This window comes from Choristoneura fumiferana, chromosome 7, assembly GCF_025370935.1.
Source record: "Choristoneura fumiferana chromosome 7, NRCan_CFum_1, whole genome shotgun sequence".
NCBI lineage: Eukaryota > Metazoa > Arthropoda > Insecta > Lepidoptera > Tortricidae > Choristoneura > Choristoneura fumiferana.
Window position 1 is genome coordinate 14,542,459 of NC_133478.1, and position 20,332 is coordinate 14,562,790.

Here is a 20,332-nt window from a genome sequence, read left to right on the forward strand (position 1 = left end):
GTTTGTATTTTCAATTTATTGAGTACTCGTATAAATTAGATCGAATTTATTAATTATTATAATATTGTTTTATTTTTCAGTGAGAAGATATCCAAAATTATCACAAATGCAATAATTATAACAAATGAATGGATCTATGTTGTCTGATAAATAAATAAAATATATATTAGGTATATTATATTATTAACGTCTCTTAAAATATTGGTACTTAATTTGTTAGCACCTTAGGTAGGTATATTTAATCAAAATAAACAACATTGAAAATATAAAAGCATTTCTCGTTTATAGGTGTAATAAATATGATAATAATTATAATCTACTGTTGGGGTAACTACTGACCTACCCGCAATTACTGATAAGATGGAAATTATGTTTCTTCAAGGCTCCGTTTCCACATAAGATGTGCGAGGATTTGTTGCGTCAATGTGTTTTTCATGAGCCAATAGAAAGGATAACTATCATTATATCGAAATTTGTTACGTCGATTTTCATTTCATCGAAAACTATTCCATGAATTTTATCACCTTTTTTTAATGACATAATCTTCAATTCAATACTTTTTATATAATCGAACGACTTTTCATCGTAAATCGTTTCGAATCTGTCTCAAACCGTAGCATAACGGTTCATCGAATTTACATGTCATAGAATTATCAGTTATTAATAGTATCAAATGATCGAAACATGATTCACAGACGGTACGTCCTATATATTATTATTGCCACGAACAATGTTTCATCGAGGTCACCTTTCATCGAACGATGCATTTGTTATTATTGCAGCACGTTTAGAAAATATATTGCGGTCAGTCGTAAGTTAATACACAATTAATTACTTACCCTATATTTAAGATTCCAACAGCAAATATCATTTGTGAAGCAATATTATCCGGGCTGCTATAAAAAAATACCTAACATAAGCTGCCGCCTTAGCCTTCTGAACCTAACTTATCCGAGTCGCTTCTGCTCCGAACCGTCTTGCTCGCTTGCTTCGCTCGCTCGCAGAAATCAAATGTTTTTTGCATTTGGCACGCATTTTTGATGAAATGTATTGTCATATAAACATATTATAAAGTACGAATTTCTGTGTAAGTATAAGAATTTTAGGAACTGAAACTTACGATGAACCAAAATTATAGTAAAAGCGATTCGATGAACGACTATGTCGATATACAAATAAAATGATGAAGTAAAATTCGATGAGTTGATTCTTGTGTAAAAGGTAATTCGAGCAATTGTATGAGCGATGAAACGAAGTTCGATAAATGATTCCTAAGTGATAACAAAATTCTGCGAATAGTGTTATGGGAAACGATAATCGATGAAACAATTTTCGGTAAAATGATGGATTACCCTACCCAATAAATACGATTCATTTACCTCGCCTCGCTCTGCTCAGCTATTTCCACTAAAGATGTGCTGTGCGGTGCGGGTGCGAGGATAGGTAAATAAAGCGATTCTATTGGTTCATCGTGTAAAACACATTCCTCGTAACACATTCTCGCACATCTCTGGTGGAAACACAGTTTAAGATGGTCATTATATCATTATAAAATAAGGACAAAAGATACTGATTAATATAAAAACGGACATGTTTATTGCTAAAGAATATTTCCGTAGTCAGTTCGAAAGAAGCAACATGCTCGAGAACACGTTTATCTTCGTATTGGGTAAGTGGACTGCTTTTATTAACCGACTTCAAAAAAGGAGGAGTTATCAATTCGGTTGTATGTTTTTTACTACTCAATAACAAGTATTTCACGGGTTGAATTTCAATTTTTAACACAGTTGCTAAGCAATCTATGCTCCTCGTAATGTATATGGTAAAATGGAACGGGTGGTGAAGCACCAAGACTGCTCCTCAATAATGAATGTCTGCATCAGAAAAAGCAAATCTTTCGTAAAAGGTGACGAGCAGCTGACATTACCTAATAATAATATTAAATTTCTTTATTTAGGCATTTTTTAAACCCATAAATTTATAACAATTAAAACCACATTACCATGAAAATATTTTTTTACCAGTCTGAAGTCCTAAGTGGACCTATAGTCCAGCCTACCTACATATAAACACCTGGCTTGCTAAGGCTTTGTGATGTGACTATTATTCTTTTATTCCTTTTAGATGATAATTGCAACAAAGGGACATAATATAATAAGTGTGCCCACGATAGGGTGTCTTAAATATGTAGAAATTGACAGATTCTATTGAATTGTACTTTAAACTATTCTATCTTGGATTATTTACACTAAAAATTATAACAAAAAATTTAAGCGACTACAACAAAACCATGAAAATATTTTTTTACCAGTCTGAAGTCCTAAGTGGACCTATAGTCGCCGACCTCACCTACATTCTATACATTGGGCTTCAAGCAGGAGTGGACCTATAGTCGTCAACCTCACCTACATTCTATACATTGGGCTTCAAGCAGGAATGGACCTATAGTCGTCAACCTCACCTACATTCTATACATTGGGCTTCAAGCAGGAGTGGACCTATAGTCGTCAACCTCACCTACATTCTATACATTGGGCTTCAAGCAGTAGTGGACCTATAGTCGTCAACCTCACCTACATACTATACATTGGGCTTCAAGCAGGAGTGGACCTATAGTCGTGAACCTCACCTACATACTATACATTGGGCTTCAAGCAGGAGTGGACCTATAGTCGTGAACCTCACCTACATACTATACATTGGGCTTCAAGCAGGAGTGGACCTATAGTCGTCACCTCACCTACATTCTATACATTGGGCTTCAAGCAGGAGTGGACCTATAGTCGTCAACCTCACCTAATTCTATACATTGGGCTTCAAGCAGGAGTGGACCTATAGTCGTCACCTCACCTACATACTATACATTGGGCTTCAAGCAGGAGTGGACCTATAGTCGTGAACCTCACCTACATACTATACATTGGGCTTCAAGCAGTAGTGGACCTATAGTCGTCAACCTCACCTACATACTATACATTGGGCTTCAAGCAGGAGTGGACCTATAGTCGTCAACCTCACCTACATTCTATACATTGGGCTTCAAGCAGGAGTGGACCTATAGTCGTGAACCTCACCTACATACTATACATTGGCTTCAAGCAGGAGTGGACCTATAGTCGTGAACCTCACCTACATACATACATTGGGCTTCAAGCAGGAGTGGACCTATAGTCGTCAACCTCACCTACATACTATACATTGGGCTTCAAGCAGGAGTGGACCTATAGTCGTGAACCTCACCTACATACTATACATTGGGCTTCAAGCAGGAGTGGACCTAAAAGTCGTCAACCTCACCTACATACTATACATTGGGCTTCAAGCAGGAGTGGACTATAGTCGTCAACCTCACCTACATTCTATACATTGGGCTTCAAGCAGGAGTGGACCTATAGTCGTCAACCTCACCTACATTCTATACATTGGGCTTCAAGCAGGAGTGGACCTATAGTCGTCAACCTCACCTACATACTATACATTGGGCTTCAAGCAGGAGTGGACCTATAGTCGTCAACCTCACCTACATACTATACATTGGGCTTCAAGCAGGAGTGGACCTATAGTCGTGAACCTCACCTACATACTATACATTGGGCTTCAAGCAGGAGTGGACCTATAGTCGTCAACCTCACCTACATACTATACATTGGGCTTCAAGCAGGAGTGGACCTATAGTCGTCAACCTCACCTACATTCTATACATTGGGCTTCAAGCAGGAGTGGACCTATAGTCGTCAACCTCACCTATACATTGGGCTTCAATCACTCCTGCTGGCTCGTGCTGAAGCACCGACTTCAGACTGGTAGAAAATTATTTTCATGATACATTTTTTTAGGTAAGTAGATGTTAATTGGTTTGTTAAGTATGATGGACGGAAATAAATCAATTCACTACGAAGCTTGAGGTCCCGGGTTCGATTCCCGTGTCGGGGCAGATATTTGTATGAAAAATACGAATGTTTGTTCTCGGGTCTTGGGTGTTTAATATGTATTTAAGTATGTAAGTATCTATATCTATATAATTATATTTATCACTTGCTTAGTACCCATAACACAAGCTTTGCTAAGCTTACTTTGGGACTAGGTCAATTGGTGTGAATTGTCCCGTGATATTTATATATTATTATTTTTTATTATAATAATATGGCGGAGTTAGCCCCTCATAATAATATGCTTAAAACAAGGATCCGTGTCAAATTGAAGGCTACCTTTTTGTATTTTTTTTAAATCAGTAGAATTTGTGCTTGTTCCGAGTGGGAACAAGGAGTTGAATGAAAACGTAGATTTTTATGATTTTTTTATTACAAATTTGATTATTTACATATATATCGATCTTTCTTAGTTGGAATTTGGAGTGCAAGTGTAGCTGTGTTGTTTTTGTGTGTATGTGTGTCGCTGTGATTGGTCGGTGTGGAGTATTGCGTGATGTATGAGTGTTTCTATTGGCCTAAAACTATACAATGCAAAACATACTTTATCATTATACAAATTAAGGTCATATTCCTGTGAACGGCGATAGCGGCGTGAACATCATCCCCGCCTTTGAAAGCTAAGCTTTCAAAATCAGCTTTCAGTTGGAAGCAGGCACAGTCGATTGAGAGCTCGGCGTATAGTCCCGTGAGCCGTTGAGACGTCTGCGACGCGTGGTACTCCGTCAGACCCAGGAAACAGCTTGGTGACTCTGCCTAAGCGCCAGTAGAGAGGTGGGGTCTCGTCCTTAATTAGTACAAGGTCGTCCAACCGTAACTCCTTGCCTTTCACACGCCATTTCGTACGTTGCTGTAGTTCAGCTACGTATTCGCGTGACCAGCGTTTCCAGAAATGCTGACGGATTTGTTCTAGCCGCTGGAATCGGTCGCGCAGTGGAGCTTCGCTGTCTTGACTGCACGTAGACGGTAACGAAGTTAGTGGCCTGCCGATTATAAAGTGACCCGGAGTGAGGCACTGAAAGTCGCTAGGAGATGGACTGAGGGGACATAAGGGCCGGCTGTTGAGTATAGCTTCGACTTGGGTAAACAGGGAGGACAACTCCTCGAACGTTAGATGGGTTTGCCCTAATATACGTCGAATATGAAATTTGGAAGATTTAATACCGGCCTCGGCCAAACCATTAAAGTGAGGAGCGTATGCGGGAGAAAACTTAAATTTTATGCCTCGCTGAGCTGCAAAGTCGGTAATAGATTGATTGTTTGCATGCAGAAAATCCTTAAGTTCTTTAGCTGCGGCTACATAATTTCGGCCATTATCGCAGTAAATCACTTTAGGCATTCCTCGGCGGGCGATAAACCTTTTTAGAGTTAAAATAAAGGCATCTTTGCTTAATTCGCTCACTGCTTCTAAATGGATACATTTAAATCTGAAGCATATAAAAATACATAAATAACATTTAGTTATTTTACAACCCCGACCTTTACGGTCGGTGATTAAAAAGGGACCCGCAAAATCTGTAGCAACAGTACTGAACGGAAAATCTGGTTCCACACGTTCTGATGGCAAGTCACTCATTATATTAGTCATGCCGCTACCTTTGAACCTGCGACATATAAAACAGTGCTCAATATAATAAAACGACCGTGTTGTGTTTCAAAAGAGAACTGAATTTTAATTTAAAGTCATAGACAATTAACCATAAACAAATATAGAAAGGTTCAAGCACAATCATGAATATTTAGATATAATACAACACCCCACTATATCTAATAATCATAGAAAGTTGTGCATTTAATTTATACAAACACCACACCCAATAATTCCAAAAAGGTATAGTGTTTCTTTGCACATAAGCTCTTAGTAAATAAATCAGCGGGCATATCAGCTGTTGGCAGATAGTACAACTTCACTATATTATTTGAAACACATTCTCTAGCAAAATGATACTTTACATCTATATGTTTAGATTTCTTGTGAAGTACTGGATTTGTAGATAGCTTCTGTGCGCTCTGATTGTCATTGAATAAGCTTAAAGTATACATTTTATGTGTTATTTCAAATTGCAAAGCTCTTAAATATATAGCTTCTTTGCATGCCTCTGAAATACTCATATACTCTGCTTCACAACTTGAAAGCGCAATAGTTTTTTGTTTCCTACATTCCCAAGATATAATACCGTTAGATAATAAGAAACAAAATCCAGTATATGATCGCCTATCCAGTGGATCATTTGCCCAATCAGCATCAACAAAACCTTTAATTTCAGAATTTCCACTTTTACAATATTTAATACCAAAAGATTTAGTCTTTTTTAAATATTTTAAGACTCTCTTTGCATAATGCCAATGCTCATCTGTATGACAGTTATTGAATTGACTTAAGTAACTTACAGAGTAAGTTATATCTGGTCTAGTTAAAACAGAAAGATACATCAAGCTACCTATGAGCTGTTGAAAAGGTACTTGATCATTTAATTTTTTATCCATGTTTACACTCAATTTAGTTTCCATTGGAGTGTCAAAAGTCTTACAGTCAGTCATGTTAAATTTCTGCAACAAAGTATCAATATAGTTTTCCTGATCTAAGGTGACTGACCCTTCCAACTTATTGAATTTCACATTCATTCCTAAACATTTCTGAACCTGTCCCAAGTCTTTGATTTGAAATTGACTTGACAACACTTTCTTTACATTTTCAGTCTCTATTTTATCATTAGAGAAAATAAAGAAGTCGTCTACATAAACTGTCACAATGGTTTTTTTATTTTCAACCATTTTGGTGTACATGCAAGGTTCTAATTTTGACTTTAAGTAACCATTGTCAACTAAACAGTTATCCACCTTTTTATTCCAGGCCCTCGATGCCTGCTTCAAGCCATAAATTGCTTTTTTAAGTTTTAATACTTTATTAGAGCTACCTGGGGAATCATAACACTCTGGTTTTTGCATATATATGGTTTCCTCTAGGTCTCCATTTAGAAATGCAGTTTTAACATCCAAATGGGTAACATTAAGTCCTAATTGAACTGATAGTGAAAACAATAACCGTAGGGTCGTGTGTCTGACGACAGGTGAGAAAGTCTCTGTGTAATCAACACCTTGTTTTTGTGAAAAGCCTTTGGCTACAAGTCTAGCACGATATCTAACATTGTTTTCGCTGTCATATTTTTTACGCAATACCCATCTACACTGAACTATGGTACTGTCTTTAGGCACATCAGTAAGTTCCCACGCTTTGTTATAATCAAAACACTGCAATTCATCTCGCACTGCCTCTAACCATTGTTCTCTCTCTGGCCCTTTTAAAGCCTCTACAATAGAAAGTTCACAAGCATCTTCGTCAATACTATTTCCTACACAAACATTCGAAAAACCATACCTGTCTGGCTGCTTTCTGTTTCTACGGGAAGCACATCTTTTTTCAACATTCACAACACTTTCCACACTACTTACAGAAGAGTCTTCATCTGGGAGATAAGTGTCATCACCATCATGAAACTCTTCACTTCTGGAATCATCTGATGTATCCCCCACTGAATCTCCAATGGCATCAGTTGTTGATGGTGATTTTCCCTCAATCTGAACTAAACTTTCTGCCGGTTTAGGTTTTTCAATGATTATCACATCGCGGCTAGTTGTGATATCTTTTGTTCTTGGAATGTAGATTCTATATCCTTTGACACCATCTGGATAACCGATTAGAATGCCTCGCTCAGCCTTTTTATCCCATTTTTGTCGCTTCTCTTTGGGTATATGCATCATCACAACACTTCCGAAGACTCTTAAATGGCTTATATCTGGCTTTTTCCCTGTCCACAACTCGAAAGGTGTTTTTCCGTTCAAGGCTGATGCTACTGTCCTGTTTTGTAAATATACAGCAGTATTGGCTGCTTCAGCCCAAAAACTTTGGTCTAGCTCTGCATCGAATAATAGACATCTTGCCTTCTCAACCACTGAGCGATTAGAACGTTCCGATAAACCGTTCTGTTCGGGTGTGTAAACATTGCTTTTCTGATGAATTATTCCTGCTTGGCTCAGATAGTTATCAAACTCTTTATTGACGAATTCCTTCCCGTTATCGCTCCTTAGTATCTTTATTTTTCTGTTCAGCTCATTCTCTACAACTGCTTTGTAGCGTTGGAAACAGCTAAAAGCTTCACTTTTGTTTTTCAAAAAATAAATGTAGATCATGCGGCTATAATCATCCACAAACAAAATGAAATATCTGGAACCACCAATTGAAATATTATTGAACGGGCCACATACATCTGTATGTATTATTTGCAGAAGATCATCACTTCTATTGCCATTCTGTGGAAATGGTAAACGACTCTGTTTGCCTTCACAACACACTGTACATGACGACTTAGTTATATCTGCCTTTCTGTCAAGTGTGAGACCTTCCACCGCATCCTGCATTTTGTTTAAATAGTTGCTGTTGACATGACCAAGCCTGCGATGCCAAATGTCACTTGAAGTCATCACTGCAGCTAGCAACTCAGGTATTCTCAACTTGTATACTCCATTTATTAAACAAGCTGTGGCAACCAGCGTGTTTGCCTTATTAAAAATTTGACAGCCACCATCTGTAAACAACACTCTGTTGCCTTTAGCAATCAGTTGACTCACTGATAAGAGATTTGTGGTCAAACTTGGAACACACAATACTCCTTCAACAACCACATCATACTCACAGTTATCTGTCAATGTCGTAATTTGCACATCACCGGAGCACTTAACAGGCACCTTTTCTTTATTTGCAACAACGATCTCCTTTACGGAATGCTCTTTCGAAACATTTTTAATCCAATGTTCGTTCGCAGTTAAGTGTGCACTCGCTCCGGAGTCGATATACCAATCATTCTTAGAAAAATTACCATTCAAAAATACGGCACTAAATGCATTGGTTTGTTTTCGTTCACTCGAATTGGTAATTGATGAATCTTTATCAACATTTGTGCATTGATTACGATAATGTCCCGTCTGTTTACATTTATAACATTTTATGACTTTCTTTGACTTTGACGTTGACGCATTATCTCTGTCTCTGGTTCCGCTAGTGCTGCCATATTTCTTTTTATGATAACTCGCAAACGCTCCGCTGACGTCGCCACTGTCTTCCTCCAAGTCCATCAACTTGGTTTTAATGGCGTCTGCCGTTATTTTTATGCCCGAATGTTCGATCGCCATTATCATCGGCGAATATTTTTCAGATAATCCGGCCAAAAGTAGAGATCCAACCCATTCGTCATTGATATTAAAGCCCGATCCACTTAATTTTTGACTCGTTTCTATGATCTGTGTTACATACGATGTCATAGAAGTACAGTTTTCAAGACGGATTGAAATTAAAGTTCTTAACAAGCTGATTCTTCTAGTGAAACCAGAATCATCAAACAGCTGTTTAAGTGTATCCCATAACTCTTTTGTACTCTTCGCGTCTTTGATGTGTACATATAGCGGCGAGTCAATCGTTAAGATCAATTTGGCCTTGGTTTTCGCATCAGCTGCGGCTTCTTTTGGTTCTGTAACTCGAATACTATCCGAAGTTCCCTCCAACACCAGAAAATTCTCCGCGGCGAAAGCCCATTCTTGATAGTTCTCACGTCCCTTCAACTTGGGCACACTCACAACATAATTAGAAGTCATTTTAACTAGCACAGCGTATTTTCAATCTGCGTAAACTTATTCAGCATTAATATAGAAAGGTTCAAGCACAATCATGAATATTTAGATATAATACAACACTCAAAAACATGACGAGCCAATTTGCGTCCACCTATAGGCCAATACTGGTCGCGAATACAGGCTAGCAAGAGTTGAAACATTAATTTAGTCAAATGATGTGTAGCTTTCAGTAAAATAGGGTACCGTTTATCAAAACCATGACTTGAATGACCCAGCCTGCCACCGACGCGAACCAAGTCATCTTTGTCAATAAAAATATTAAGGCTATTTAGATTAGACTTACGCGGTAGTTGCCTTTTACCTCGTAAGCATGCTATTTCTGTAGGAAAATCGTCTTGTTGAGCTACCTTTATTAGGCAAAGTAAAGCATGTCGAAGCTCGTCCGCTGACAATATACCAGTAATTTTGTTTCGAGGATTTCGACAATTATATATGAATCTTAGAATGTATGTACCTATTCTCTGTAATTTTGTTAACTTAGAATATCTAGTTACATCTATGAACGCCACCGGAGGTGCAGAATCCGCCACCAAAGCGGGCAAAGCTTTTAATTCGGGTAGTGATACCATTTTAAAATCCGTAGTTGGCCATAACTCTTCATCGTGCTTAAGAAAGGCTGGTCCGTGCCACCAGATGTCGGTGGCCTTAACATTTTGGGGGTCCACGCCACGGGAACATAGATCGGCCGGATTCTCGGCCGTTGGAACGTAGCGCCATTTATTAGCATCGGTAAGCTCTGTTATTGCGGCGACTCTGTTTGTGACAAACGTTTTAGTTCTATTTGCCGATTGAAGCCAGCCCAGAACTACCTTCGAGTCGGACCAGTATACCTGGCGATCAATTTTGCACCGCAAGGCTTGAGTCACAGCGGCGCTCAGTTGAGCTCCTAACAGCGCGCTACACAGCTCAAGTCTGGGAATGGTTGTAGGCTTGAGCGGAGCAACGCGGGCCTTAGCACACAATAGCCTAATTTGAACGTTATTTGCAGCATCCTTAGACCTAATATATACACATGCCCCAAACGCTAGTTGTGACGCATCGCAAAAACAGTGCAATTCTATAAAATTAAAATTGTTAATTAGTACACGTCTCGGGATTTGAAGTGTCGATAGTAAATTTAAATTTTGCGTGAATTTTACCCAACCTTTTTTGATATCAACGGGTACTTCTTCGTCCCAATCTAATTTCGAGGACCATAGGGTTTGGAGGAGAATTTTAGGCTTGATAGTACATAGAGATAGAAGACCGAGTGGGTCAAAGATTTTAAACGTTGAAGATAAGATTGATCTTTTGGTTAAATTAGGGGGGGGCATGTACTCGATTTGAAAATTTAGTTGGTCGAAACTTGGAGACCAACCTATGCCTAGCGTGCTTGTGGCATTGCTTATTATTAGGCTACCTTCTTGATGCGAAGAACAGTCGTCAAGTAAGGTTGGTAAATTTGACCTATACTTTCTTAGGTGAAAACATCCTTTGGCAAGCTCGCTCGACACTTGACGCTTAATATAACTTAACTCATCTTCATGGTCAGCCCCAGTTAATAAATCGTCACAGTAAAAATCGCTCTGAATTATTCTTTTTATAGCGGGGTCAGCACATTCAGCGCCAAGTTGCCAAATACATCTGGTAGTAAGAAAACTAGCACTGGAGAAGCCATAGGTTACGGTATTTAACCTTAGTGTGCGCAACGGTTCAGTTTCGCTGTCACGCCATAGAATTAATTGTAAGTCGCGGTCAGATTGTCTCAGAAGAACCTGGCGGTACATTTTCTCTATGTCACCAGAAATTATAAATTTGTGCTGTCGAAAACGTAAAAGAATATTGAAAAGTGAATCCTGTATGACCGGCCCTACCATTTGTAGGTCATTGACCGAGAAACCGGAAGTGGATCGTGCTGAAGCATCGAATACGACGCGGAGCCGAGTTGATTCACTTTTCGTTCTGATGACAGGGTGGTGAGGCAGAAAAAATGCATTTGCGGGCTTGAGAACGGGGGACTCTGAGAGATGACCTAGGTTGGAGTACTCGTGAATAAATTCAGAATACGATTTTTTTAACTCGGGTTGTTTACTGAAGCGAGATTCTAGATTTAGGAACCTTTTTTTAGCCAATGTATAGGAATCGCCTAAACACTCCCTTTCATCGCGCAGAGGGAGGCCTACGCAGAATCGCCCATCGTTTAGTCGATAGGTATTGGAAAGATAGTGCTGTTCGCATAGTTTTTCTTCCTTGGTATAGGGATGAGCCTGGGGTATATTTTCTAGTTCCCAAAATCTTTCCAGCTCATCGTTAATGGTAGGTAGGTTAGATTCTTTAAATAGAAAATTACAGTGAATAAATTTGCTGACGCGTTGATTGGATTGAGGTTTACATAAGATAGGCAGAGGACCTGCGATGAGCCATCCTAATTTAGAGCTGCGTAAAATAGGATTATTTAATCCTAATGAATGCTGAGAGGAACCTATGAGGTCCCAAAATAGATCAGCACCAATCAGCATATCAATAGAAGATGCCTCAAAAAAGCTGGGGTCCGCAAGTTGAAATTTGGATAAATTGTAATGACTTATGTCAACGGTAGTTTTAGGTATTTTTTCAGAAATTTTAGGTATAACTAAGCATGTCATATTAACATTAAAAGGGTCGGTAAGTGACTGAAGAAGTAGCGCACAACGCTTCGTATCAACTGCTAAGGGAACATCGGATAGCCCGACTACACTGACATTAGAGGGCTGAGGAGTCAAATGTAACATTTTTTGAATCCTTTCTGTGACAAATGACGACTGACTCCCGCTGTCCAGCAGCGCTCGGACTATTAACATTTGATTTGATTTAGGATTTATTAATTTAACTTGGGCAGTACATAATAGAACCTCGGCGTTTGTCATAGCAGCTAAGCTATGAGATTGTGAGTTAGTCCCAGGAGTAGGCATCGCGGGTTTCTCTGGTATATGTAAAAGGGTATTATGCTTTTGTTTACAACAACGGCAAGACCCAGGCAGCCTACAACTTTGAACTTTATGACCAACTCTCAAACAGTTTTCACACAAGTTTAATGTAGACACTATAGAAAACCTGTCTTCTGGTGTTTTAGTTTTAAAAGTTGTGCATTCAAACAAGCGATGAGCACCTTTGCACACTAAGCACTCAGGAGGAGACCTAGGAGCCGTCGCGATAGGTTGCTTATTCGATACGGTAAAAGTTTTAGTATGCGGCTTTGTTGGCGGCGGCGGTGGCAAATGTTTAGGTTTCTCATGTTTTTGTCGGTTAAAAATTTCTAACACATCGGCACGATCCTTTAAAAATGTAAAAAAATCGTCAAGCGTGGGAATTTCAGATAAACCGTTCCTATGTTCCTCCCATTTGTAACATGTACTGTTGTCCAGTTTAGCGAGTGTCATAAAAATAATGAGGACATCCCAGTGTTGGGTAGGCAAGCCCAGAGTGCGGAGAGCCCGCAAGTTTTTATTAATGTGATCAACAATAAAACGTAGTGACTTGTCGGTCTCTCGCACCGATTCAATGCTAAGCAAAGCCTTTAGGTGATTGTTAATTAATTGACGTTTGTTGTCAAAACGTTTACAAAGTAGTTGCCAAGCCTCGGAATAATTAGCCTCTGTCACTTCTAAATTACTGAGCACACGGGCCGCTTCACCCTCTAAATACGAGTGAAGATAATGAAATTTATGTATGTTTTTAATTTTGTTATTGTCGTGTATTAAAGAGGTATATGTCTCTTTAAACTCGAGCCATTTAAAATACGTGCCGTCAAAGTTAGGTATCTTGATGACAGGCAGCTTAAATCCAAGAGCGTCGCAATCATCATGATTGCAGTGAGAAGATACACTACTCGTAGTAGATAAAGGATTTTCTTTAGTAGGGGCATTATTTTCAATGTACTCTTGGGCAATTAAAATGCAATTATCGAACTCCACTTCAAATGTTTCGCGTGTTTCCAATTCGTCGTCTTGGTTAGACGCCTCACACATTTCAATTTGACTTTGCACCTCTTCGAATTCACTAAATAATGCCTGAAATCTCGAAAGCTTCATCGCAAGTCTATTTACAATCAAAGTAGTAGTTTTTTCCAAGGACGTAATTTCGTCAAGATAGTTCTTAAACTTCGTTAAACGTCCTTTTATATAGCTACGTTTAGTCTTTAAATCCTTTATTTCAGACATTGCCACAAACCTTCGAGATAAATCAAGCACAAATCAAATAAACAAATGAATTTCAAATGAATACGATACGCTCCTCGCTTTGTGGATCAGCTGATCGACTGCCTAGCAGGCCGCAGAACCGGTTCCCTCTCAGTTAGCGCGGGTGAGAACAGCAGTCGCAGTGGCCGGCTCACGTAGTAGGCAGATAGGTAGACCTTAGGTGCCCTGGAATGTGCATACAAAGCACGGCTAAACAGCTGATCGGAGCAAGCAGCAAGCGGGAAGGAAATTTGCGAATAATGACTTCTAAATGGACTTTAATAGTAATTTTAAAGTTAACAAGTGATGAGAAATAATAAATAAAAGGTAAGTTTGCTTGTAATATAAAGAATTATTTGTAGAAGAGATATTGTAGGCATACATAAATAGGCAAGAATGCGATCTATGCGCGCTTTGTAGATGACTTGCAATTTAGTAAGCGCGGTAGGTAGATAGGTATGATATTCTACGGTACGATATTCTTAGCTTTGATTTATATGCAAAAAAACATTTGCTTGCAAGCTATAGCAAGTAACTTTAACGAATAGTAGGTATTGGCAAAGAGATATAGAAACGATAGAATCTAAAGTTCGAGAAATTGAGCTCACTAGTTACTAAAGTCTAGGGAAAAGAACTAGGACTTATGTATAGGAACGGGCTCACTTGATTTTCAGGATCGGCAAATCAGGATCGGCACTAAAACTGTTCGATTCGACACTTGTTGATGTTGGTTAGCACTGGCTGATGCAATCGCGAGCTGCTTGGCTCGCTTCAGGCAGCTTCGTTGGAGCGGGGTCCGTTCGTCCGATGTACAATGTAGGCGCAGGCGCAGCGGATTGCCTTGGTATTTTCCAGGTATATAGTTATTAGGCGCTGCACGGCGTACTCGACTTGATTGATGACCTCTTCTAGGTAGTCGCTCTGATTTGGGTAGGTAGGCGAGTTGATCCGATTTATAATGCTTGCAGGTCCTGTCACGGTCGCCACTTTGTTCCGAGTGGGAACAAGGAGTTGAATGAAAACGTAGATTTTTATGATTTTTTTATTACAAATTTGATTATTTACATATATATCGATCTTTCTTAGTTGGAATTTGGAGTGCAAGTGTAGCTGTGTTGTTTTTGTGTGTATGTGTGTCGCTGTGATTGGTCGGTGTGGAGTATTGCGTGATGTATGAGTGTTTCTATTGGCCTAAAACTATACAATGCAAAACATACTTTATCATTATACAAATTAAGGTCATATTCCTGTGAACGGCGATAGCGGCGTGAACAGTGCTTATTAAAAATGATGAGAATAGAATTCTGTACTTTTTTAGTTCCCGAGGGGTGAAGTTGTTTTCTAAGATGATACACTTTTAGTTTAATCAGTCACGTTATGATAACTGCGAAGCTTAAACTATCATGATTCAAGAAAACTTTGCGTTTAACGATGAAACATTTACCTATTGTCTTACTAATCATGTTTAAGCACTTAATTATCATTTTCAACTATTATGCTAAATAAATAAATAGTTCGACCCATCAGTTCGCCCAATCATTTTAGAACCGTAGGAACATTTAAAAGCTCCGAGATAGCTCTTGTAAGTTGTTAAGAAAAAATATTTTTTTGTGATGAAAAGCATAGGCAAAAATTGCACAATAATTTTACGTCTCTACGTTAAGAGCTCTCATAATTTTGAATTAGCCAAAGATGTACGTAAACGGTCTGATGTGAAAACGATTGAAATATACCACCATATTTAAACTCTGTTACTCTATCTGGTTAGACATGTCATTGCACTTTAGCACTAGGTACTCAACAAGTACAGGTACTTAATAAGACTAATTTTACCATCATCGTCATGATATCAGCCGCGTAGAACGACCTCTGTTGGTAATCGGCCTCCCCCCATTATTTATTTAATCGTATGGCGTAAAACATTAAACAATTACACTAAAGAAAGCAAATTACAAACCAGCTATAAATCCACATGGACCAGTTGCTTCGGAGGATTCAGCCGCTACAAATTTTACCATGTAAATAGTAACACAAAATAAACTATTTCTTTTTTTTTCATTTTTTGTCAGGACTTACCCTCGTGGCTTCTCGTCATGGTCCATTTTATAGAACAGACTATACGTATATATACAAATACGACGCTTTCTACAAAGTCCACTGGGATGGGAATGGGCTTTCGTGGGACCAGGCCTCTTCGACGTGCGCCGATGAAGAGTCCTCGTTGTTCTACCCGGAGGTGAAAGATGAGTGGACGGTTGTAAAGGCCCTGGTAGCGGGAATGAAAAAGAAACCGAATGTCACGGACATTATTGTTGGCATGAGCGACGAGTTCGGATACGGCGAGATCAAATCAGTTGGTGGTGGTTGGTAGCAGTTTTTTTAACTACTCGTATTTACCTATTTATCTCGGGTACGCATCTGAATATCGGATGTTAAAATATCGAATATATTAAAATATCGAATGGGTCATAATATCGAAAGGTTTATTTTCTGAAACCGTAAACTTTTCAGGATTCATTAAAACGGCATTGTATAGAACCCCTTAGGTTAGGTTAGGTTAGATTCATAACAATCTAAAAAAATACAGTAAACGACTTTAAAAAATTTAATTTCAGATTTACCAGATCCGACTCCCATTCCCATTGAACAGGCTCCAAAAACAAGAACTTGCGTTATAATGGACATAGAAACTGGCAGCTATAATATGACAGGCAGCTGTGAAATGGGCAGCGTGAAATCATTTGTCTGTAAAAAAAAAGCTACTTGTCCTACTATCGATACTGGTAAGTATTAGGTACATTGTATTTGGTCCATTTTAGTATATGGCTGAAGTTCTTTGAGCTGTAGACCTCACGAGTCTGTCCTTTATGATTTCACCCCCGTGCATGATTCCTTCATAAAAAAAAAATAGAATCAGTACATTAAATATCATTGTAGTTATTGAACCAGCTCACAAAATTTCACAATAATTGTTTGAGAAATGAGTCGCTTAACTTCAAACTCAGATAAATCCACTCTAACCATTTGGGAGATTATTGAAAAAAAGTGATACTTAATAACGATAATTCGGTGATTTGTAAAGCAGTTTTTTATTTTGGCTAAAGCATTAAGGAAATCGATCCTGTTCGGCAAATTCAGCATTAAAACCATCCATTCTTTACAAAAAAATAAAATGTTGTTTGTATTTACCTTCATTTGATATAATGAAAAATTGTATTATTTTGATTAACAGACCTGGATTCTGGGTGAAAGAAAAACTGACAAAAAAAAGAAACTTCTTTCGCTGATTGGCTTGGATGGACTTACCTACATTTGAAAAAAACTGTCATATGGATTTATCTGATTTTGATAAAATATTACGATCAAAAATCATACGCAATTATACTTAACCGATAAAATTGTAACAAAACTAGTTTTTTACCCGTTTATTTAATACCAAAATCTTAAGAAATGTCATAATTGGATTTTTTTTCGGGATCCGTTACCAAGAATTTTTGAGCTGGTTACGATTTAAGTGGGTTCCGACTGTTGAACTTTAAATAAGCTAATTGACAGAGTTCTAGACCACTAGACTAATTTTCTTCCTTTTAGTTTATAAGGCAGTCAGTTTTTTTTATTTAAGTAATGTTTTTTTTATACTTTTTTGATATTTTCGTGAAAATGATAGATTAAAAGTATTATAACCAATATATAAATTTAGAATGGGCTAATTATAAGCTTTCATTTGATACCCAATATACCCATATCGTGGGTCCAAACCCCGGCTCGCACCTCTGAGTTTTTCGAAATTCATGTGCGGAATTACATTTGAAATTTACCACGAGCTTTACGGTGAAGGAAAACATCGTGAGGAAACCTGCACAACAAACCTGCGAAGCAATTCAACGTGTGTGTGAAGTTCCCAATCCGCACTGGGCCCGCGTGGGAACTGCTGCCCAAGCCCTCTCATTCCGAGAGAAATCTGTGCCCTGCAGTGGGACGTATATAGGCTGGGATGGGATGATGATACCCATATTGTTACAATACAATTTTTTTTCCTCCGCCATATTTTTTTTCGCAGACGCCATATTGAAATATTATATACCCTATGTCACTCCAACAGTTATGACGAATCCAATGATCCTCATGTGTGTGATGTCTCTACGTCGACATTGGCAAAATACGTCTTGCTAAAACGGCAAGAGTGAAAGCCATTAAAAAAAATGATACCTACCTCATATGTTAAAATCCGTCCAGCCGTTTAGGCTGCAGCGAGGACCAAATACATACAATACATACCCACATACATACATACATACAGACGCTCGAAAAACATAACCCTCCTTCGGGCAGTCGGGTAAAATAGTTACGAGTTAGTGTAAGTTTTCGGTTACAACATAATTCTCGATCGCGTTCGCGTTAAAATCTCAATTTGTATGGAAACACGAACATCGCAAACGTTCCGCTAGAGGCACTTTTCGCAGCAGTAGTCGGATTGACTTGTTATTTACAAATTTGATGATACTACTTATTTACATTATCGTTTGGCAGGATATATTTACGTGAAAAACCTTCACGCGTGCTACAAAGTGCATCAAAGCAAGAAAACATGGGATGATGCCGATAAAACATGTACCTTAGAAGGAGCAGCATTATCGTTATCCACAGGATTTATTCGGGCTGAAGTCCTTATTCCAAAGTTGCGTTATTTTGAAGAATACTTTCTTGGTCCCCGAATCGTAGTAAGGAGTATGTCTCCTCAAAAAGGTAACTAATTTAAAAATTATAATACTCAATAGGTAGCCACGGCCGACAAAGATGGTGGAACGATCTTTTTAGGGTTCCGTACCTCAAAAGGAAAAACAGAATCCTTATAGGATCACTTTGTTGTCCGACTGTCTGTCTGTCTGTCTGTCTGTCAAGACCCTTTTTCTCAGGAACGCGTGGAAGTATCAAGCTGATATTCATATCAAATACTCAGGTCTACTGTCCCTTGGAGCTGTGAAAAAATCAAGCTTTTAAGCTAACGCAATCAAAAGATACAGCCATTTATGCTGCAAATTTTCGACACTCGCACAATTAACACATATATGCTACACAAGATTATGCATAATAATATTTGGCCATGTTAATATTATGCTAAAATAAATTCGGGTAAACCATTATTCGGCTTATACAGAATTATGCCGAACTAAATTTCGGCAAGTTTAAGATTCGGCGTAAATAAATTATGCGAAACCTGTTATGCGTAATCAATTTCGAACATTAAAAAGTATGCCAAATAGATGGCACACGTTTCACATAAACATTTGGAATAGATTGCGAATGTCTTTCACGAATCTGTTTAATAAATATAATATTATATACCTACCTCGTTGAGTTTCTTGCCGGATTGGTCTCAACAGAGATTTTTCCGAACCGGTGATATTTTTTTTTTACATTCATAAGTGCTTGCTATATCCTATTTTGTTTCAGCAAAAAGCTACGACGAACAGCTTGCCAACGAAAGTTTCATACGCTATGAATGTAATGCAGTGCATATCAATAAAACCGAGAAATTTGAACGCATACAAATAAAGAACTGTTACGAGACTTCATATTTTGTGTGTGAAATGGAGCTAAATTCGTAAAATAGCATAAATAATATTCCAGATTGTACCTTCTCGCAGCAAAATTTTCATTATCAGTTATATTTATTTGCCGTCTGTTTATTCGAAAATTAAAAAACAGATATGGCATTACAATGCATTACATTACATTGCATTGCATCGGCATTGGAGATGGCAATAAATGGCTTATTATTATTATTACAGATATCTTTCAAAAATATCTGGTAAGTACTTGGTACTTATAAGAGAGTGATGACACACGCCTTATTTATCTCTTATTTGACGCAGATTGCGAGTAACATATTGGCATAACTGCATACAGTTTTATACAGATACATTTTAATTAATTTGTAATAACTTCATCACAACAGTAATAAAATTGGAAATTTCTAATAAATTGTTTTAAACCATTGACTGATTCAGAGCTACTTTACGGCAGCCCACTACAATGATGTGCCTACAGTGAATATTATCTACGAAAGTACTAATTAACAGGATTTCGTTCCACATAGAAGACGTGGGGAGCGTATTCACTGGAGGCACAGAATTAACTACAACCTTTTCCTTACTATTCCTTAACTACAAGGGACTTCGAACGCGAGATACTTAAGTACAGATCAGTGCATAAGGTATTTCCATTGGAAAAATTCGGATCTCAATGATAGTACGACGGCACCCGAGGTGTCAATCAATAAAATTATTGTATTAAATGAGTGATATTTTCATATCCATCTTGCTCGCTAATCCTGCCGTGAAGCAGCAGTGCTTGCACTGTCGTGTTTCGGCGTGGAGAGTAAGACAGCCGGTGAAATTACTAGCACTTGAGGTATCCCATCTTAGGCCTCTAGGTTGGCAACGCATCTGCAATACCCCTGGTGTTGCAGGTGTTTATGGGCGGTGGTGATCTCTTACCATTAGGAGACCCACTTGC

General features: G+C 38.3%; 1 protein-coding gene across 1 annotated transcript; it reads left to right on the forward strand.

Annotated features, from left to right (window-relative positions):
- Nucleotides 1–1,595: 1,595 nt before the first annotated feature.
- On the forward strand, nucleotides 1,596–19,812 carry LOC141429441 (uncharacterized). Its single transcript, XM_074089748.1, has 5 exons — nucleotides 1,596–1,669; nucleotides 15,883–16,176; nucleotides 16,429–16,596; nucleotides 18,344–18,559; nucleotides 19,268–19,812. Exons 1-5 carry the CDS (start codon nucleotides 1,639–1,641, stop codon nucleotides 19,420–19,422), a joined length of 864 nt encoding a protein of 287 aa, XP_073945849.1. The 5' UTR covers nucleotides 1,596–1,638; the 3' UTR covers nucleotides 19,423–19,812.
- Nucleotides 19,813–20,332: the final 520 nt, after the last annotated feature.